Source organism: Symsagittifera roscoffensis, chromosome 1 (genome assembly GCF_963678635.1).
Source record: "Symsagittifera roscoffensis chromosome 1, txSymRosc1.1, whole genome shotgun sequence".
NCBI classification, from domain to species: domain Eukaryota; kingdom Metazoa; phylum Xenacoelomorpha; order Acoela; family Convolutidae; genus Symsagittifera; species Symsagittifera roscoffensis.
Genome location: NC_087062.1, coordinates 11304363 through 11324306, shown reverse-complemented (window position 1 = coordinate 11324306; position 19944 = coordinate 11304363). Strand labels below are relative to the sequence as shown.

Genomic DNA, 19944 nt, shown 5'->3' with positions numbered 1-19944 from the left:
TTATTATTATTACTATGATTATTATGATTATTATTATGATTATTATTATGATGATTATGATTATTATGATTATTATTATGATTATTATTATTATTTTTATTATGATTATGATTATTATGATTATTATGATTATTATTATCATTTTTATTATGATTATTATGATTATTATGATTATGATTACTATGATTTTTTATATTATGATTATTATGATTATTATTTATGATTATTATGATCATTATTATGATTATTATTATGATTATTAAAATTGTTATGATTATGATTATTATGATTATTATGATTTTTATTATGATTATTATTACCATTATTATAATTATTATTACTCGTATGATCAGTATGAAAACTGAAATAAATGTTTTGTTTTCTTGAATCCTGAATTTAATGGTCATTTTAAAATCGCTGCATAGATGTTTATTGTCTCTGCAACATCGAAAAGTTTAAAAATGCTTCAAGTTATAGTGAAAACTAAATCTTAAATATCATCCTAACTTCTTTTGAAACAAATTCATGACATAGTTTCATAGTTTGCTCTATTTCTATCAAGCGAACTTCAAAAAAAGTTCAAAAACTGAAGTCCAACAGCAGCAATGAGGAGACTTATTTACGACCATTTATCCAATTTGACAAAAAGTTGCAGCTAACATCGCTGATGAAGCAGATTTCTTCAATCATTATATTTGAAGTGCCTTCTACCATGGGCGGATCTGGACTTTCTTAAAGGGGGGGGGTGCAGACTTTTCAAAAATTGTCGATAAATTTTGTCGACTTTTTTTTGTTGGTCAACCAACCAAGTTGATTTTTCCCAGCTCTCCGAAAGCACTAAGAAGACAGAGTTTCGACGTGAATTTCTGCGCCGCAGGCGAAATGTTGAAAGAAAGGCGTTTTCAGGCACTTTTTAAAAAAATTTCAACAACAATTGCATTTTATCGACGCGCCCTTTCCCCCAAATTTAGTATTTAGACAAATTTATAGAAAAATTGTAGGGCCATTAGTCAAAAGGGATAACTTAAAAATGTAAAAAGGGGAGGCTCATTGGGTCGGCAGGGAGTCGAATCCCTAAATCCGCTACTGTCTTTAACGATTCTGAATTATCGGTACTTTTTTTATGAAATGGGATCTAGAAAATGATAAAGAGTCAAAATAAATTATATATTTTACCAGAAAACTAGTCCACAGTTTTCTGGGAAACGTAAGCCCTCTTCACTTTGCAAAGCGGATGAAATTGGATACTTGCTATTTAAAATGACCACAAAGAATATCTCTAAGTCGCTGTTGCCTAGTAAAAAAGCATTACAAACCTGGCTACATTTCCGACAAAACAGAAATTGATTGATCAATGGAAAAGCAGTTAGTACCGAGTTACCAACTTATTAGCCTACACTGTAATCTATCTAATGAACTTGAAAATTTCAGCAAAAACAGAGAAACAAATCCTACAGTTATGTTAAAGCGTCGTCTGGTGAGCTGAAGATCAAATTGGCTGATTTCATTTGCTAAGACATGTTGTGCTTAAAACAGCTATTATTTTTTCTCCCAAAACCAAACAATGTCAGCACAGCAAGATTCAAACTAGAGCTAAAACCTTTAGATTATCTTTTAGATTATCTATTATGAACTTTTGTTTTGAGCAATTTCAAAGTTTTTTTGTCTGAAAACCCAGTAAAACCAACGTTGAAAAAAACTTTGAAAATGCTCAAAACAAAAGTTCAAAATGGATAATCGAACTCATGCTGAAATATATTTTGAAATACTACCTCTAATTTTGTATCTTGAGTAGCACGGCAAACTTTCATCTGTCAGAAAGCATCCAAAGAACTTCAAAATCGATAAAAAGGGCCTCTCAATTAACAAGAAAGTTTTAGCACACGTACTTCCACAAGAGATATATGCACATTAATAAAAACAAAATAAGACTGCTCGTATCAGGGCGAAGCTCTGAATGTTCCGACTGCCTCTTAAGGTTTCTGGAGCAGTAATAAAATTAAATAGTTAAATGAAAAAAAGAACAAAATGAATTTTTTTAAATTTGAGTTTTTTTTTGAAAAATCATCCCCCCGACACGCCATATAAACTACAAAAGGATAGATTTCGCTCCTTGTAAGAAATCACTTATGGCAAATAAGCTTCTTTCAACCAATTTGGAACAATTTTTAAGACGAATTTACTCTTCGCTTACGCGTTAATAGCGCGAAATATATCGCGCGTTAATTGTCCCAAATTGACCAAAATGGCAATCTTTAAACCCCCATAACTTTACAAAAAATGATCACAGGTGAAATATTGTTTCAAATTTGAGCTCAGGACAACAATACTTTTCGAATGATATAATAAAAATTTGTCAAAAATGGCTAGTTAAAACGTCGAAGTTTGTTTGAAGAAAAAAAAACCCACCCCGATAACAAAAATTCCGTTACTTTCGTATCGAAAATCGCAACAAAAAAAATCCAATTGGAATACAAAGTTGGTTGCAACTGCCTGTGAAAGAACTCAGCAGGAGTCTTATGAGACTGTTGAACTCATTCGGCCGCAAATTTCAACAAAAACTATTAATGCGCTTGAAGAATCTGGGAGCAAAACAACCACTGGAACAAACCCAACCTCATTTGAAAATTTTATCAAACTGTCATTGCTGCAAGAAATTGAAAAAATTAAAGTCACTCGGGGTCTGATTTCCCCCCTGAATTCACGCTACATTTGTTAGAGTGCTGATTGAAATCAACTGGACACAACATAAAATAATGTTAAGTTCAATAGCGTTCTTCTCAAATTCGTTAAGTTTAGACAAAAAATGAAGAGAAAAAAATTTGCTTAAAATTTCACCAGATTAGTATGGTACATATTTTTTTCGAAATTCTCAGCCAAATTTTGCCCCAAAATGGGTAGTTTTGGCTTTTTTAATTATCCAAAAATTACGCCGGAACTACCAAGTTAATTGGTGAAAACTTACATAAAAAAGCCGCTTACTTAGCCCAACAATATTTTACAAGGGTAAATTTTCCAATAATACAAAAAACGTTTGAAATGATTTTCAAATAAAAAAATGACCTGTTTTGGCCATCAACCAAAGACATGTTCTCGTATACAAATTTTTGGATTTTCTATGTTTCTAGAAATTTGAAGGGCTCTTAAAGGGGCTTTTGTTATATTATTTTCTTATTATTTATTTGGTAGTTTCAGCGTACTTCCTAATTAATATAAAAAGCCAAAATGATCCTTTTTTGTGGAAACTTTTTGTTCAAGAATTTCGGAAAAATGCACCATAATGTTTCTACTGAAATTCTTAGCAACTTCCGTTCTCTTAATTTTTTGTCTAATCTTAAGCCAATTTGAGAAAAAAGCTGGTTTTAAAATTGGTTTGCTTTCTCCGGATGATTTAAATCAGCACTGTAATATTATGATTACTAATCAAGATTACAATAACTTTCTCATGGCATAAGAAAGTTAATTCAATTAGTTTTCATTCACGTTTCGGATTTTTTGGTGATAAACCCCGAGGTGATAATAACTAACAGTTTTAGCTTCGATAGAAATTATTCTACATCGTTTTTTGTTTATTGTTTAGAAAAAATAGTCAAACTTTTGATCTAACAAAAATCTTTAGTTATTCAACTTCTAAGTTAATAAATCTAGAATTCAAAAAATATGGATCGTTTTAAGTTTTTCCAATCTGATCTTCTTGATTTTCAAATTTATGGCTACATTGCAGTTAAAAATAACCCTGAGCTATATTTTTTGCTTCAATCGCCAATAAAAACCCGGGTTGAAGTCACAGAGAAAATCAATACTTCTCCAGAAATGAATTAGTAAAATATCAGTTCTGTATCAGATTCTGGCAAGTATCGATTTTAATTTGATCAGACATAAATCAGAAAAAAACCGCACTACTGTAACAGCATTGAAACAATACTGTTACAGTACTGTTTTTTTCCAATGTTTTTCTGATCGGAATAAAATCAGAGGTTTTGCTCTGATAGTTCTTTGGTCAGAATAAAAACTGAGATTTTTTCTGAATCTGCTCTGATCATAACAAAATCAGAAATTTTGTTCTGTTTTTTTTTCTCTGGTCAAAAAACATCAGAGATATTTTTTTGTTATTTATCTGATCAGAAATCAAATCAGAAAAAAAATTAGAACAGCAAAAATTGTAAGAAAACTCGAAAAAGTCTAAAAAAAACAAAATTCCGCGACTATGCACAAACATCACTTTACGCTAGCTAGCTCTTATTCAATATTTTACTTCGATCTATTTGCGAGTTATGTTTACTTCCTACTTGCTCAGTGTAGCTACGGAGTGAAAAGTCTTCCAGGTAAAGCTATGGTAGATAAACCCCGAAAATTAAATAGATTTTTGTGGATGAGGAATCAGTTAACCTCCTTAAGGTTAGGAGGTGAATTTTTATGGTACTTTCTATGCCATTTTTTGTGGATTGACCTTAAGCACAAACTTATTAGCCTACACTGTAATCTATCTAATGAACTTGAAAATTTCAGCAAAAACAGGGCAACAAATCCTACAGTTATGTTAAAGCGTCGTCTGGTGAGCTGAAGATCAAATTGGCTGATTTCATTTGCTAAGACATGGTGTGCTTAAAACAGCTATTATTTTTTCTCCCAAAACCAAACAATGTCAGCACAGCAAGATTCAAACTAGAGCTAAAACCTTTAGATTATCTTTTAGATTATCTATTATGAACTTTTGTTTTGAGCAATTTCAAAGTTTTTTTGTCTGAAAACCCAGTAAAACCAACGTTAAAAAAAAACTTTGAAAATGCTCAAAACAAAAGTTCAAAATGGATAATCGAACTCATGCTGAAATATATTTTGAAATACTACCTCTAATTTTGTATCTTGAGTAGCACGGCAAACTTTCATCTGTCAGAAAGCATCCAAAGAACTTCAAAATCGATAAAAAGGGCCTCTCAATTAACAAAAAAGTTTTAGCACACGCTAAAGAAGGTTTTGCTCTGATAGTTCTTTGGTCAGAATAAAAACTGAGATTTTTTCTGAATCTGCTCTGATCATAACAAAATCAGAAATTTTGTTCTGTTTTTTTTTCTCTGGTCAAAAAACATCAGAGATAATTTTTTTGTTATTTATCTGATCAGAAATCAAATCAGAAAAAAAATTAGAACAGCAATATTTGTAAGAAAACTCGAAAAAGTCTAAAAAAAAACAAAATTCCGCGACTATGCACAAACATCACTTTACGCTAGCTAGCTCTTATTCAATATTTTACTTCGATCTATTTGCGACTTATGTTTACTTCCTACTTGCTCAGTGTAGCTACGGAGTGAAAAGTCTTCCAGGTAAAGCTATGGTAGATAAACCCCGAAAATTAAATAAATTTTTGTGGATGAGGAATCAGTTAACCTCCTTAAGGTTAGGAGGTGAACTTTTATGGTACTTTCTATGCCATTTTTTGTGGATTGACCTTAAGCACAAATTCTTCGGACATTTTTTGGGTACAAATCGAATCAGAAAGTCAGAACAGCAATTTTTTGTATGAAAAAACGAAAAATTTTAAAAAACAGAATTGCCCGACTACGCACAAACGTGACTTCAATCACAATCAAATTATTTGGCAAATTTAGCTGTTCAAGCCTTTCAACAACTAACGCTAACCAGTTTTTTTTTTTTTTACAAAAAACTGCGTATTTAGGTTGTTTCTAGCACAATCGGTATAATTTATACTATTTTCTTGAGTTTTTCCTTTTTGTAACTACACGTAACAAAATTTAAAAATCAAATCGCAATTTCGTTAAAACTTCCATTCATGTTTCAGAATAAAAAATAAATAAAACCGCCCTGTAACAGTAGTGTTACAGTTCTAGAACAGTACTGGCTAATTTTTTCCTGTTCAATCTCTTGGTCAGCTAAAAATCAGAGTAAAATTCTAGTTTTACTGATACATGACTGAATTTTGTTTTTCCTCAGTTTTTACCTTGAACAGAACTGATAACCTTTCTGACATCAACCGGTGCATTAAAATTGGGTGTTGTTTCTAGACAAACCGTCTGATTGAATATGATATTCAACACATTCAGCCGTGCATCTAGCTGCAAAACAAACGAGATGAACTGTCTTTACGCCTGAAACAAACTGCAGCGTTTCGCAAGAGAGTGAAGTTGCCATATCTTCCTAATAAAAACCATAAAACAGAAATTAGGGTAGCACCCAAAAGAGATGTTCCCGACTTCTGGTTTTTCTGAAGTTCACTTGAGCTTGTTGGGTTCTGCAGTTTTGACACATGTCAGTCTCCAGAGGCAAATGTCTTCGAGATTACACTTATTCACAAAATAGTTTTTGTACAATTCAGGGATTATATTCTTCGGATGTTCTATTTCGTCAAGATTGAACCCAATCTTTTGTTCTATGTTCAGTCTGCTGTAAGATACAATCTTATTTCTCAGTTGAAAATTCGAAGTTCGATTTTAAATTCAAATTCACAATCAAATTAACATTTCGGCAAATAGGAAAACTCCACATAAGTAACAAATTTCCGCTCCTGCAAGCTTGGTATTATTGTAAAATCCAATAGAATCAACCAATTTTATTCCATGCCAATCAAAATGCAAAACTCACGAGTAAAAGTTTGTCTGTATAAATAATCAACATTAAAATCAACCATCGCTGCTATATACAAAGATTAAGAAAATCATTGAAATTACAACTACAAAAAGAAAGAGCAGAGATTCGATGAACATAGGTGCAAAACATGACACTTGTTCTTTCTATAAAAAGAGCAAAACATCAAGACCGACTTTTTTTGTTCAAAGGTCAATAATCGACAGTATGTAATTTCATGTAATTTTTTTTGGATACTTTCGATTTTTTAAAGTCTGTCTTTAACATTTGCAACCTTCTAAAGTTGAGACATTTCTAAGGGATGAACTAGTTAAAAGCTGGTTAAAATGAGTTCAAACTGAGAAAGTCAGTTAGATGAAGAGAGGTAACGTGTCATATGTGTGTTGCATATTATTACTGGTGCTTATTTCGTTCGCCTGAGTGGGATGCAGTTCAGTAGTGTGTTTGGCCGAAGAGTGTCATCTAGCCGAAGTTGATACTCGATCCTCCTCCGGGCTCTCGGATCACTCGGCTCGACGGTCTAATTGGCCTGTCGTCATCCGTCTGGTGTCCTAAAAGAGATTTTTTTGAATAGGTTATCAAATCGTTTGGAGCTGCATACAAACTATTTATTTACTTTTTAGGCCAAGAAAAAATTATCCCACCCTCAACTTACGTGTTGGTATTATAAAAGTCTCGAGCCACAAAAAATTCAATTTTAAGGCAGGGGCGCTCATCACTTTCCTTCAGCTCCTCTGTTATAGCTATTCATGAAAATTACTTCATCAAGTGAAAATGATGGCAAAAATTTTGGCTAATGGTGACGCTGGTTGCTAGCCAATTAGTCGTGAAAAAAAAAACAGAAATTAGTGCATTTGACACCAACCATCCAGTCTGAATCCGGATCTGTGCAAGTCGGTCTGTCCAGCAGGTGGTCCAGTCTTCCTCGCAGTAGCGTCTCCCGATTCATTTCTGGGACTGATACCTCCACTAGAGGGCGTCTTCGGTGCCGCCGGACTGGCGTTCGCATCTGCAACCTGTCCAGTGTATCCCTCGCGGTTCACGGCCGTCGGCTGATGAGCCTGACAAAAACACTTAGATGTTACAAACTCAATTGTATCTGATTAGCGGGTTGCAAACGTGAAAACTACATTCCATTCTGTATTTCGTGATAGCATATTCATGAGCTGATATGCTGAGCTGAGCTAACTAGCTCAAGTAATATATCAAGTTTCAAAAACTGCTGTGCCAAGAATCTTTATATTTGAAGTTAAGACAAAGTATGCCTATTTTAAATCTCCACTCATGTGTCAAACAATAGAAACTGTGCATAAAAACTGTCTATCTCTCTAATTTATTGCTTCATTGTCTATATAGTGTGGTCTTTTAATCTGGATCAAACTTGTTATCTTCTCACGACATATGCCTTTCGACTCAATTACAGTCATCCATCGCTGTAAAGCAAGCAAACCAAGTTGGTGGTCACCTTGGATACAAGTTTCAGTAGCATTTAGTCATTTAATTAACAAAAAAACTAAGATCAAGTTTTTTCAATTTGGGTTAATTTTAGACAAAAAGTAACGAGACAAACATAGCTGAAAATTTAATGGAAACAGCTTCCTAACAGATTTATGGTTTTTTAATGATTTTATCAAATGCTTCTTGAACAAACAAGATTCTGCAGTTTTGAGAGTTATTTAAGAGTTATTTAAGATATACTAGTTAAAGATCGGATGAAATGGGCATTTACTTTCGCACTTTGAATAAAGTAAAACACAATAACCCAGTTTTCTATATGAATCATCAATTAGCTGGTCCATTCACGTCATTAACCGATTCTTTAATAAATTTACTCTAAAAATACGTTCCAAAAATCCGTAATGGTTGAAAAGCCGGAGTAACGGGCCATTAAATATGGCCGTTAAATTGGTTTTATGTGAGTCCGAACAGATACTGAAGTTGACAATATTTAATAAATTCCAGGAATCAAGTCTTGAATGCAATAAAAAATTCAGAGCGTTTTTCTACCCCAAAACTGCAGAAACTTTTTTGTTCAAGAAGCATTTGATAAAATCATTAAAAAACCATAAATCTGTTAGGAAGCTGTTTCCATTAAATTTTCAGCTATGTTTGTCTCGTTACTTTTTGTCTAAAATAACAAAGTTACATAGCATAACAAAGTTGAAAATTGAAAGTTGACATAGCCAACAGAAAGTTGACATTTTGAACAATTTTCCTAAATCATGATTAGATTCAAGAAAAAAAATGTCTATCATAAAAGTATTGAAATTCAAAGTACTGTTACGCAATGTATTTTTTTTTTCGAAAATTGAAAAGACGAAAACTGTCACAAGAAAACTGGGTAAATAGAAATCTTTATTCCACTGGGAAATCTAAAATCTGAAGGTCGAACATAAAACCTGTAAAAAACGTCTAAGAAAACCACAAATCACTTTGTGTCCTTCCAGGGGATTAGGTTTCCCTTCAAATGACGCAAAATTAGGTCATCAATTAAAAAAAACATACGCCGCAGCATACTGCTGTTTGAAACGAAAACTTTTTTCAGTTCATTTGATGAATTAAAAATGCCTCAGCTGGGATATTTTTTTAATTATCAAATTTCAAAGCACATATGATAATATACTGCTACCGCAGCCTACCAATTCAAAAGAGCCACCAAAAGTAGCACTTTTTTTGCGACTTAAGTTAGAAAAAGGAAAGTTCGTAATAATACACTTTGCTTCGCAAGTTTAAAAATTACAGTGAATCAAAACAAAACTAAAATGAAAATGATTCAAGTGATTTTAATTAAAAAAAAAATTTTATTCTGATTTAAAAAAAATCAAACGTTAAATCTCAAAAGAAAATTTAAGACTTTCCTGAAGAAAAAAAACAATAAACCACAAGGCCTAAAAAAGTGCTTTTCATTGACACTTAAGAATTGCTGAGAATTAGGTTGGAATTAAGGTGAAAAACAATGAAAAAACTTGCTTGAAATTAATAAAAAACGATTTGTTTTGCAAAATACAAGTCCAAAGTTTTAGCCCCAAAAACGGATCATTTTTATTTTTGGCGTTTTTATTGAAAATGATCCGTTTTTGGGGTAAAACTTTGAGCCCGAATTTCGCAAAACAAATTGTATTCTATTAATTCTGCTTAAATTCTTAGCAAGTTTTATCTTCATCGTTTTAACTTAAAAACAACCCAATTTGAGAAAAACGCGTTTTAAATTTCAAGTCTTCTGCGTTTCGTCCGGATAATTTAAATCAGCACTGTAAACCTATTAGCATTCATAAATGCATTAATATGTATGAATGTACTTCTGTTGTTCCTTTCTGGGTATTTTAAGACTTTCCTGAAAAATATCATCAAGACCCATATAATAGACAGGGCTGCTCGCATATCAGAGCGAGGCCCTGAATATTCCGACAGCATTTTAAGGCCTTTTAATTTTTTGGTTGAATAATTGAAAAAGTTAAAAAAACTTTCATTTTTTTCTTCATTTTATTCTCCCACACGCTATTTAAATTGCAAAGGATGTGTTTAGCGTCTGGCATTGTTTTAATTTGATTAAATTGCTGGCCTCAATTCAATTTGGAACGCAATGATCCACCGCTTACGGTTTTATAAGAACGCAATATATCGCACGTTAACAATCCCAAACTGACCAAACTAGCAATTTTAAAACCCTCGTAACTTTACGATAAATTATCACAGATAAAATATCCTTTTAAAATCGAACTCAGGGCAACGATATCTTTCAGATGGTATAAAAAATCCGTCAAAAACACTATGTTAACAAGTCGAAAATTGACTGAACAAAAAACCACACCAAAAGTCGGAACAAAAATCATTTCGTTCTTTTACACTTAATAACAAAAATAACCTGTTCTCTCTGATGAAGGAGACTGTACACGTGACTGCAGTTGGGCTTCCTGTTCACATACTTGCCATGTCCCGCGGTTACTCGCAGAGTCCCGTCCTCCAACACCGCAGCACCCTGACTGAACACAAACACTGGCTTCCCAAATACCTCCTGGCCCTCGAAGATGTTGAAGTTCACCGCCTGCAGATGCAGCAAAAGGACAATAAAAATATGTCACCAAAATCTTTATTGGATTTGAATCACCCACGTTACTCAAAGAAATTTATATTACCGAGGTTTTTTTATATTAGCCACCAACTTCAGTTGCGCTAAACAAACCTGCTTGATTTAAAGCTTCTGCAATAATTTTTTCTAACTTTCATAACTTGTCTTCGCTTGTTATATCAGTTCACAACTCGAGCAAATTAGCACAAAGCGCAATATAAAACAATCTTTGCACTCTCAGAGATACATAAAAAGGCGGACCTGATGATGAGTGTCCTTGGAGATGGTTCGCTTCACATTCGGATCCCACACTACTACATCCGCATCTGACCCAGGTGCAATCCTTCCTTTCTTCGGGTACAGATTGAAAATCTGGGCTGCCTTGGTCGAAGTCACATCAACGAACTTACACTCGTCAATGATGCCTTCTTTGACTCCCTTGGTGTACACGATTGACATGCGATCCTCCACTCCGTTGACTCCACTGGGGATCTTAGTGAAGTCGTCTTTTCCGAGTGCCCTCTGTTCGGTGCTGAAAGTGCAGTTGTCGCTTCCTACGCAGTCCAGGGATCCACTGGAAACAAAGAAAACCACATCATTACCATCAATATCATCAAACACAGACACAACAGCACAGCTTCTGAGACTTAATCATCGTCTGTTTCTTATTATCTGTAGCCTCTGCCCACATCGATCCAAAAGTCTTTTTCAATTATCAATACGAATCATTTATATCAGGAACTGATAGGCGTTTGGTTATCTAAAAAAACTGAAAACTTTACACTGTGCTCAAACTTCGCGTGAACTCTTCCTCTATTCCTCAAACTTCGTGTGATGGTGATGCATCCTCTTCAGAATAACAAAATGTTTCCCATGTTTTAACTCATACATCCCATAACACCTCCAATTTTTCAATGAACTCAGACCATGATACTTACAAATAGCAGTTAAAGTGAAATATCTATTTTATCAACATCGAGTTTGAAACAGCAAGGAGCAATTCCTCTTTTTGAGAGACGTTTACTTAAAGGCCAAAACTTCAAAATAATTTTCAATCAACGAAGGCCTGCGACGCATTTTTGGATACTAAGTCTTACCCGGCCATTTGTTGCATCAGATACTTGGGGGTTGTGACATCGGGACGCAGAGGGGGACATGTCACGTGACCTGCGGCATGTGACCAGCTCTTGTTGAAGTAGTTGGTGCCATCTGTGCCCAAACTAGCCGCTAGGGCCTCTCCGAACACTACCTGGCCTAGAAAACACAAAGACAACTACTAGTACATATATGCATACTAATTTTTTTTGCCATTCAGACTAGTATGATAAATGAAGACTAAAATGTGATATGGTGTATACAAGGAATTCATGCTCAACACAGCAACTCCGACTAGGTTACTCTCAGAAACAAAATTAAAATCTAAAGTGATTCCATTGATGGTCGAGGTGCAAAAAAAAATTTCGGAGTCTAAAATCAGAATGTTTAGTTCAATAAGAGAAGTTTAAACTGAATCAATAGTAACTAGTGAGAAAGCATACAATTCAGTTAATGCTGATATTTCAATTTCTAGAGAGTTAAATGCTAACGGTGTTGTTTTTTAAAGACAAAGATGGCACGTGAAACGTTTAAAAAAGATCTCAGCTGGGTTAATAAAAATGACATTAATATGTTTTGGGCCAATACAAGAATTCTTGGACTACGTCCACACATTTGTTGATAGTTTAAAATCAATTTTTTTAAGAGACCAGGTGAGACATACATACATTTTGTAAATTACAACAAGATGGACATAAGGAACATCAAAAGATTATGTTCCCTACTAAAAGGACCACAAGGAACAAGTGAGGAACATAGAGCTCCTTACTAAAAACTGCAAAGTCATCTAATCTGCAAAAGCCAATAAAACAATACATAACTGAAAAAAATCTATACCAATGACACCCTTTAATCAGTACAACACATTTTGAATTGACGCCTTTAAAAAACCATTGGTTGAAGATAAAAAGCGGAATCAGAACGCAAAAACGGACCAAAAGTGGAAATAACCATCCTGATAACTTGAAGTTTTTCTGCAACTTTTTATCTTGAAAATTCTTTACTAAATAAGATTAAAACTATTACAAAACTTTCACCTAAGTCAAATCACAATCGAATATTAATCAAGGTAACTAACATCCCTTATCTTGTTAAATTGTATCGACTTTTATTCCAACAAAAAAAACATGTTTTGCACAAACAGAACACAGATGAACACTACAAGCACTCTATAACAGAAATACCGATACAAAAATCAACTATTGATACTCAAGGCCAACTGATTTCTCAAGAGACAAAACAGCGAGTGTGACAGACAAAGGTGGGACAACAGGGCACAATCAAAGGTTAGAGTGCGTCCATTTCAGACACTTGTGGATCATTTCAGGGTAGTGATGAATCATCATGCATGTTATGTTACTTCATATTATCCATTTAAAATACTTCCTGGGTCTAATCTAACTACTATCTACTACGGGGTCTGAACTCATGACAGAAGGTTCGAATGAAAAAAAATTCACCCAAAAATAGAATTGTTTAAAGTGTCCAAGTAAATTCATTAAAATATCATTTTCTTTCAAATTTTGAGAACAGTTCTGATTGAGTATAATTTCCTGTCGTTTGGTCCTTCTGCCACGTGGAATTCATTCCTATACTCCTACTTTCACAACTACAATTTCTGGTGCTAGGTAAATAAAACGACTAGAGTTTAAGATGACATGATATTAAGCCGACAAATAACACATAAAACATGAACTGCTCAAATTTAATCAAATTTCATTTTTCAGGAATACAATTGAGCAATTCGTGTATAGCGTCGTTTTAAAGGGACAAAAAAAGCGGTTGTCGTCTTAACAGCTGTCCTCTTATTTGCCTGACACCACAGTTACTATCTACATGCAACAGTACCTTCGTGGCGCGCCTTCCTAATCACGTCTGAGGCGCCCTTGCCCGATACTGGCAGGAAAATAGGCACGCTGAAAACGGTGCCCAGTGTTATAGCCCGTTGAACTGCCTCGCACTCTACCTGCAAAGCCACTACTCGTCATCATTTGTGTTCACAGGGCCAACATTACATACTTGATAGTAAATAAAAAATAGGGATCTTGCTAACTACCCCCTCCCCCTATAGATAGTACCTTGTAACAAATACACACCACTATTAAGAAATAATTGATCAGTTAAACGCATCAGTTAATTTTAGCAAAAGTTGGAAATAGTTAACAAGATCCAAACAGTAATGGAAGTAACACCTCCGGTTATAATTCATCATTTGGGGTTTTTTCGCCGAAATGATAGTAGCTTACTGTAAGTATTAAACGCTAAGATTCAGTTAGCGTTTTCATAAAATAAGTATTTTCTTATCATAAAATAAGTATTTTCTTTAGTGAAATTAATAGCTCCACATTAAACTACTGGTCAAATAAACATCTATTCTGGATTTTTTTGTTCAGAATCTCTTGAAGGCAGAAAAGATGACCTGCACCAAAAATTCTTGTTGATGTCACATTATACGCATGTAAATTCCAAACTAGCAATTTTTACTTCTGTTCATTGAATCAGATCAAATAATTTTTCGAGCACATGAAAACATTCATCAAAAATGATTGTCACATTTTGTAAAACCGTTTTGATCTTTTTAATTTAATAACAGATCAGTTCTGTTCTGACAGATTCGGTGGTTTTTTTTATCTGTCAGGTTTACATGGTCACATTCTCAATGCATGAATTCAATGAACAATTAATCAATCTCCAAAGTTTTCAATTTCAGAAATTCGCATTTATTTTTTTATGTACCTGCCGGTTCCCACGGCGCTACAACGTCTAAAAACGTATCAAAGTTAGTATCGACGCTTTACAAGCATGATAAACCAAATCAATTTCTCCACGCTTCAGTGAAATTAAGTACCGTCGGTGCCAAATTCACTCTTATGGTGCTGATTACAACATGTAAGAATTCCCATTTGTTGATAAAAAACGCTCAACTATCTAATTCCTTTTGTCTGGTAGGATTACATGAGTCACAGACAATTACTCAGAAAGATAGTACTGCAAATGACTAATTGTGGTCCAAAGCCAGAAGATATTCCCAACCACCTGCAATGGAAAGATTAACGTCCATTATAGAAAATGAAGAAAGCGATATGGTATTTATTCCTTCACTGTGAGCGCATACATGCAAAAACAATCGAAGCGCAAAAATCTGCGAACAAAAAATTTGAAGCATTAGTGATATTTGTATTTATTTAAAGCACGTTGAAAATTTTTTAAAGACTTGCAAGTTAGTTTTTTTTTCAAAAGAAAATACAAACTGCCATTCATTTTCAAGGCTACATAATGTATGCCATTCAACACAACATATAACAATTTCAAGCTGCTTTAAACTATCATTGTTCCGACCCATTGAAAATATCGAGGAACTTTGTATTAGCGAGTGTTTTAGTTATCTTTTTTTTCGTTCAAAATCGGGTACCACAAATACTCATCGGACTGGGTCGAGTGATAAATCAAATTGAAGCCCTTTCAGTCATGATTCGAACGATATTCAGTATCGAGAAAAATTGGCCTAAAATTTTTGATTTTTATTTCAATTTTGTGCGAATAAAGCAAGTGAGCAGGCTTACATCAGCCAAGAAAATAAGTTTTTTTTTGCTTCATTTTGGAAACCAAAACTTCAAAAAAAATGTATCAATTTGAATTGTATCAAAAAAATTTGATTTTTTTTTGTTCTTCTAGTCATTTTTCCACAAAATTATTTGCCTATTTAACTATGACTCGAATAAGCCTAAATTATAGTTATACGTCGGATTTTTTATCACACCACACAGAAAAAAAACGACACTAAATTGAAAAAAAAACTTTTTTTGTTTTTTTTTGAGACTATGATCATGAAATTCTGTGCTAATTGCACAGTAACCGGCTGTCCTTGCTGTTCCGGCCATTGAAAATGGAGCGGAATTTTGTATTCCGGTCTGTTTCATTTTTTTCTTTTTGTTTTCCATTTTACAAACTCAGGTAACACAAATAATCATCCGACAGGGTTGAGTGATATATCGTAAAAAAGCCCTTTCACTCGTGATTCGAACTACATTAAAAAGTTCTTGAGAACATTTTCTCAAAGTCGAGAAAAACCAGTTTGACATTTTTGATTTTGGTCTAATTTCAAGCTAATAAGGTGATGGTAAGCAGTCTTACAAAAGCATATTTAGGGTTAGATTACGCCGTGAAAACTTAGTTTTACTCAAGTAAAGGTAGTCTTTTTAGCGCCAGTTTGGGAAACAAAAACTTCAAAATTCATAAATTGCCTGCAAAAAATTGAAAGATTTTTGAATATATATTTGTTTCGTTTTTCTAGTCAATTTTCTACACAAACTAATTTCCATGTGGCCTATTTTACTATGAAGGTCGAATATGCCGTAACTTTTTTTCGTTCGGATTTTTTTATCAAACCGCGCAGAAAAAACGAAACTCATTTGAACTAATCAGAACATTCTTTAGTATTTGCACAGTAACCGGCAATCCTTGTTTCATTTGATATGTTTGGAAATTTAGAACATGTAGCTCGTGAAATAATCAAGAACGGAACACTCTCTTTAGCGTGCCCTTCGTTAACTTAAGCTTTCTGCGATTCGCGCACGAACGTAGCAAGACTAGCTGCTCGTATCAGGGCGAAGCCCTAAATATGATTCAACTGCTTTTCAATTTCTATGGAGCAATTTAAATTAAAAATAACTGATGAAATTTTCAAAAAACTGAAAAACGTCAAATTTTTTTGATGTTTTTTGAAATATATCCCCCACACGCTATGTAAAGTACAAAGTGATTTATGTATCATATAGCAAATGTAATGAATAGACCAAAGAGCATGCTTCAATCCAATTTGCAACTATTTCGAATACGGATTACAAGTGTCCGCTTACGCGTTAATAGCACGAAATATATCCCAAATCGGCAATCTTTAAGCCCCATAACTTTACAAGAAATGATCACAGGTTTGAATTTGAGCTCAAGACAACAGTACCTTTGGAATGATACAAAAATTCCGTCAAACATTGCTAGTTCAAAAGTCAAACTTTTTCGGGCGAAAAAAAACACCCGGAGCACAAATATTCCGTCACTTTCTTTGAAAGTCGGAACAAGGAATTTATTAGCAAAATTCACATCTTTGAAAAACTTAAACAGATCAAAATGTGGCAAAAAATAAAACGAGTACATGCACTTACCGCTTCAGGTCTGCTGTAGACATGTCCTTCTGGCCCCGTGATACCCAGGGACTTCATCTTCTTCTGCAGCTCAGCCACCATGTCTCCATTCTCAGCATGGACTATGGCCACAACGCCCAAATCTTTACACGTCTTGAACACCTCTATCATCTGCGCATCACTTAGCTGGAACATGTCCTTGTATGCCATGAACATCTTGAACGAGTTCACACCTGGAATATACAGCGCAGAATTGCAAGCTAGCGAATAGAAAATGGAATTGCGAGGGTACATTCACGTTGACTTGAAAAAAATCTTTGTCAAAAATTCGGTGCTAAAAAAATCAGAAACTCGATATTTTCAAGTTGCGCATATCCCCCACCGCACACACAAACCAAAAAATATTATCGACCTTCAAGTGAACGAATCTGAGGCGACTATGCCGATATAGGATTAACGGAGCAGGAGTGGCCGGGTGGTCAAGACGCGCGGCCTTTAACACAAAGGTGGTGGGTTCGAATCGCGCTCCGTTCACAGTTGGAGGGGTCCCAATGTCATCCATTAAATGGATAATATCTCTCTCCCCTACGGGAAAAATATAATAATAAAAATTGAGGATTACCCGAGACCTTTTGTTGAATAAACATTTCAAGTAAAAGACTAAATTTCAAAAATTGAGTTGGTTTACAAACAACATAAATACAAGTTCCAACACAGGAGTAGAGGAGCTTCGCATGACTTGCAATACAACGCAAGCGCGGCATTTCAAGCAAACGATTAGTAACCGATACGGATTAACAGTCGAAAAATATATGTGGTTCAAATTAAAAATTATTTAAAAAAAGTAGAAAACTCAATTTCAGAAAAACTGTCGAGAAACACAACTACCAGCATTAAGTAAACTTTTAGAATTTACTGAGCGACCATTAAACAGACAAAACGTGGGAACACGCCCATTGCGTCAGGAAAAAAAACGACAGAAATTATGTCATGAAATTTTTTGAGCAATTAAGTTTTATAACTTTAAGCGATTACCCCATTTCTAATCAAGAAGAAAGGCCAAATAAATGAAAGAAATGGACCCCTAACTTGATTCCTTGTCACAGCTTAATTGCAAAAATCATTTGAGTTTGACTTGTAGTCTGAATGGTTCTAGTATGAATGGCTTAAGAAGTTAATCCGACTAGAATAAATCTAACTCGACAAACCTTTCTCTTTGACTAATGTCTCCATGTCGTGCTTGACCTGTTCCGACCACCACGTGACTGCCACGTGAAAAGAGAAATCAACACACACTTTCGAATCCGCCCACTGTCTCCACTTCTCATAGGCACTCAGAAGCCCCTCCCCTTTTTGGGGGATGACGTAGTCTATGATCATGGTCGTGCCTCCGGCCACTGCTGCTCGGGTGCCGGAGTAGAAGTCGTCTATGGCCACTTGGCCATTTAATGGCAACTGCATGTGGGTTTGTGCATCAATGCCACCTAAACAATTTGAATTTAAACACCTTATAATCAATACGTACATTTAGCTTCAATCAAATTTTCGATTGAGTAACAATACGAGCTCAACAGTAGCATATCTTCATGCAGTATGTTAGCCCAATAAATACTAATTTTGAAGTAGGCGCGCCAAAATAAAACGCTATTTTTTGTACATTTTTTTTTTAAATTATAAAAGATCTTTGTAGTGATTTCGGAGAGGTCGGAAATCAACCTAAAAAGATCAACAAAAATACGAGAAAACCCTCGATTCGCGCCTGTCTATATGAAAACCATAAATTGAAACGATCGAAAACTTATGGCAGTAAAATATAGATGAAGATCTTTACTGTAACCTTAATTAGCTTTAATCGGCCCGTTTTTTTTTCAAAAAAATTTTTCCTTTGAAAAACGATTAACGTCATAGTATTTACCTGGAATGACAAGTTTTCCAGTGGCATCTACCACTGTGGCTCCTCCAGGTACAGACAGGTTCTCCCCCACTTGGTTGATGAGACCCCCCTCTATGTACACATCTGCCTTCTCTGCAAAGTCATGGTTGACAACTTTGCCTCCCTTGATCAGCACTCGTGATTGGTTTGCCTGAAAAGACAGAAAACATACAGAAATACATCAAAGCATCCGTGAAAACGAAATCTTTAGTCATAAAACACTTTGCACGTACACGACGTTGTTGCACCAAACCCGGATTAACATTCCGTTAGTTCAATACCCAAAAACTGAAAAATTACCTAAAAACGCAAAATTGACGGTCCATGGGCTATTTGATTTGAACTTTCATATTTTAATAAAAACCCTGACTAAATTTTTGTGAAAAAACTCCGCTTTCGAATTTCAAATAGATGCCCTCAAAGCTCATTAAATTTATACAACAATTCATGATTAGCACTTTTTTGATAAAATTAACCCACTTTGAGAAAACTTTTAAAAAATCAAAAGTCAAACCGCAAAAAAAATAAATTTGAGCCTGAACAAATTTTAAAAATTCTGAAAAAAAAACGAAAAAAAATCATCGCGACCTATAAGAGCCTGAACAATTACATCTCAAATTTCCCAGATGGCATAAATTTCCTGCAACAGTTGCATTAAAAAATCGAGAAAAAGTTTTTCGTGAACTAAGTGAGAAAATTAGTCAAACTGTCTTTCAAATGTTTGAATTACAAAAGAAACTTGAAATTTATGCCATATGGGAAAAGTTTCATTTTTATGCCATTTGGGAATTATGCCATTTGGGAAGTTACCGACTGAACTACGTTAATCGACCCTTAATTAGGCGAAAATGAAAGATATATTTACTTACCCTAGCTGGTGCCATGTTTTAAGTAGTGATTAAAAGCAACAAATTTAATCTGAAAGTAGTAAGGGCTGTTAGAAGGCAAATTAAGGTCTGTTAAAATGAAGCCACCTCGCCAACTCTGTTTAGATCTCAGACACAATTAAATGGTGCTAGTTTTGGTTTAAGTTCAGTGTAAATCAGCAGATAATAGCCCCGTCCTTTCTATCCTAGAACGCCAAGAACTTTAAACAAATTTGA

General features: G+C 34.4%; 1 protein-coding gene across 1 annotated transcript; it reads right to left on the bottom strand.

Annotated features, from left to right (window-relative positions):
• Positions 1-6435: 6435 nt before the first annotated feature.
• Positions 6436-19830, bottom strand: LOC134857258 (dihydropyrimidinase-like). Its single transcript, XM_063873640.1, has 10 exons — positions 19711-19830; positions 18824-18992; positions 18117-18392; positions 16930-17141; positions 13616-13733; positions 11770-11926; positions 10934-11246; positions 10469-10648; positions 7469-7664; positions 6436-7154 (listed from the first exon to the last, which is right to left on the bottom strand). Exons 1-10 carry the CDS (start codon positions 19723-19725, stop codon positions 7066-7068), a joined length of 1725 nt encoding a protein of 574 aa, XP_063729710.1. The 5' UTR covers positions 19726-19830; the 3' UTR covers positions 6436-7065.
• Between the last annotated feature and the right edge of the window lie 114 nt (positions 19831-19944).

What these genes read in the sequence shown, in the direction of transcription:
- LOC134857258 (XM_063873640.1), bottom strand. An exon ending in TAGGAAGGCGCGCCACGAAG is followed by an intron (nt 11,927 to 13,615) that starts GTACTGTTGCAT and finishes TGTGTTTTCTAG; the next exon opens with GCCAGGTAGTGTTCGGAGAG. An exon ending in CCAAGGACACTCATCATCAG is followed by an intron (nt 10,649 to 10,933) that starts GTCCGCCTTTTT and finishes CTGCATCTGCAG; the next exon opens with GCGGTGAACTTCAACATCTT.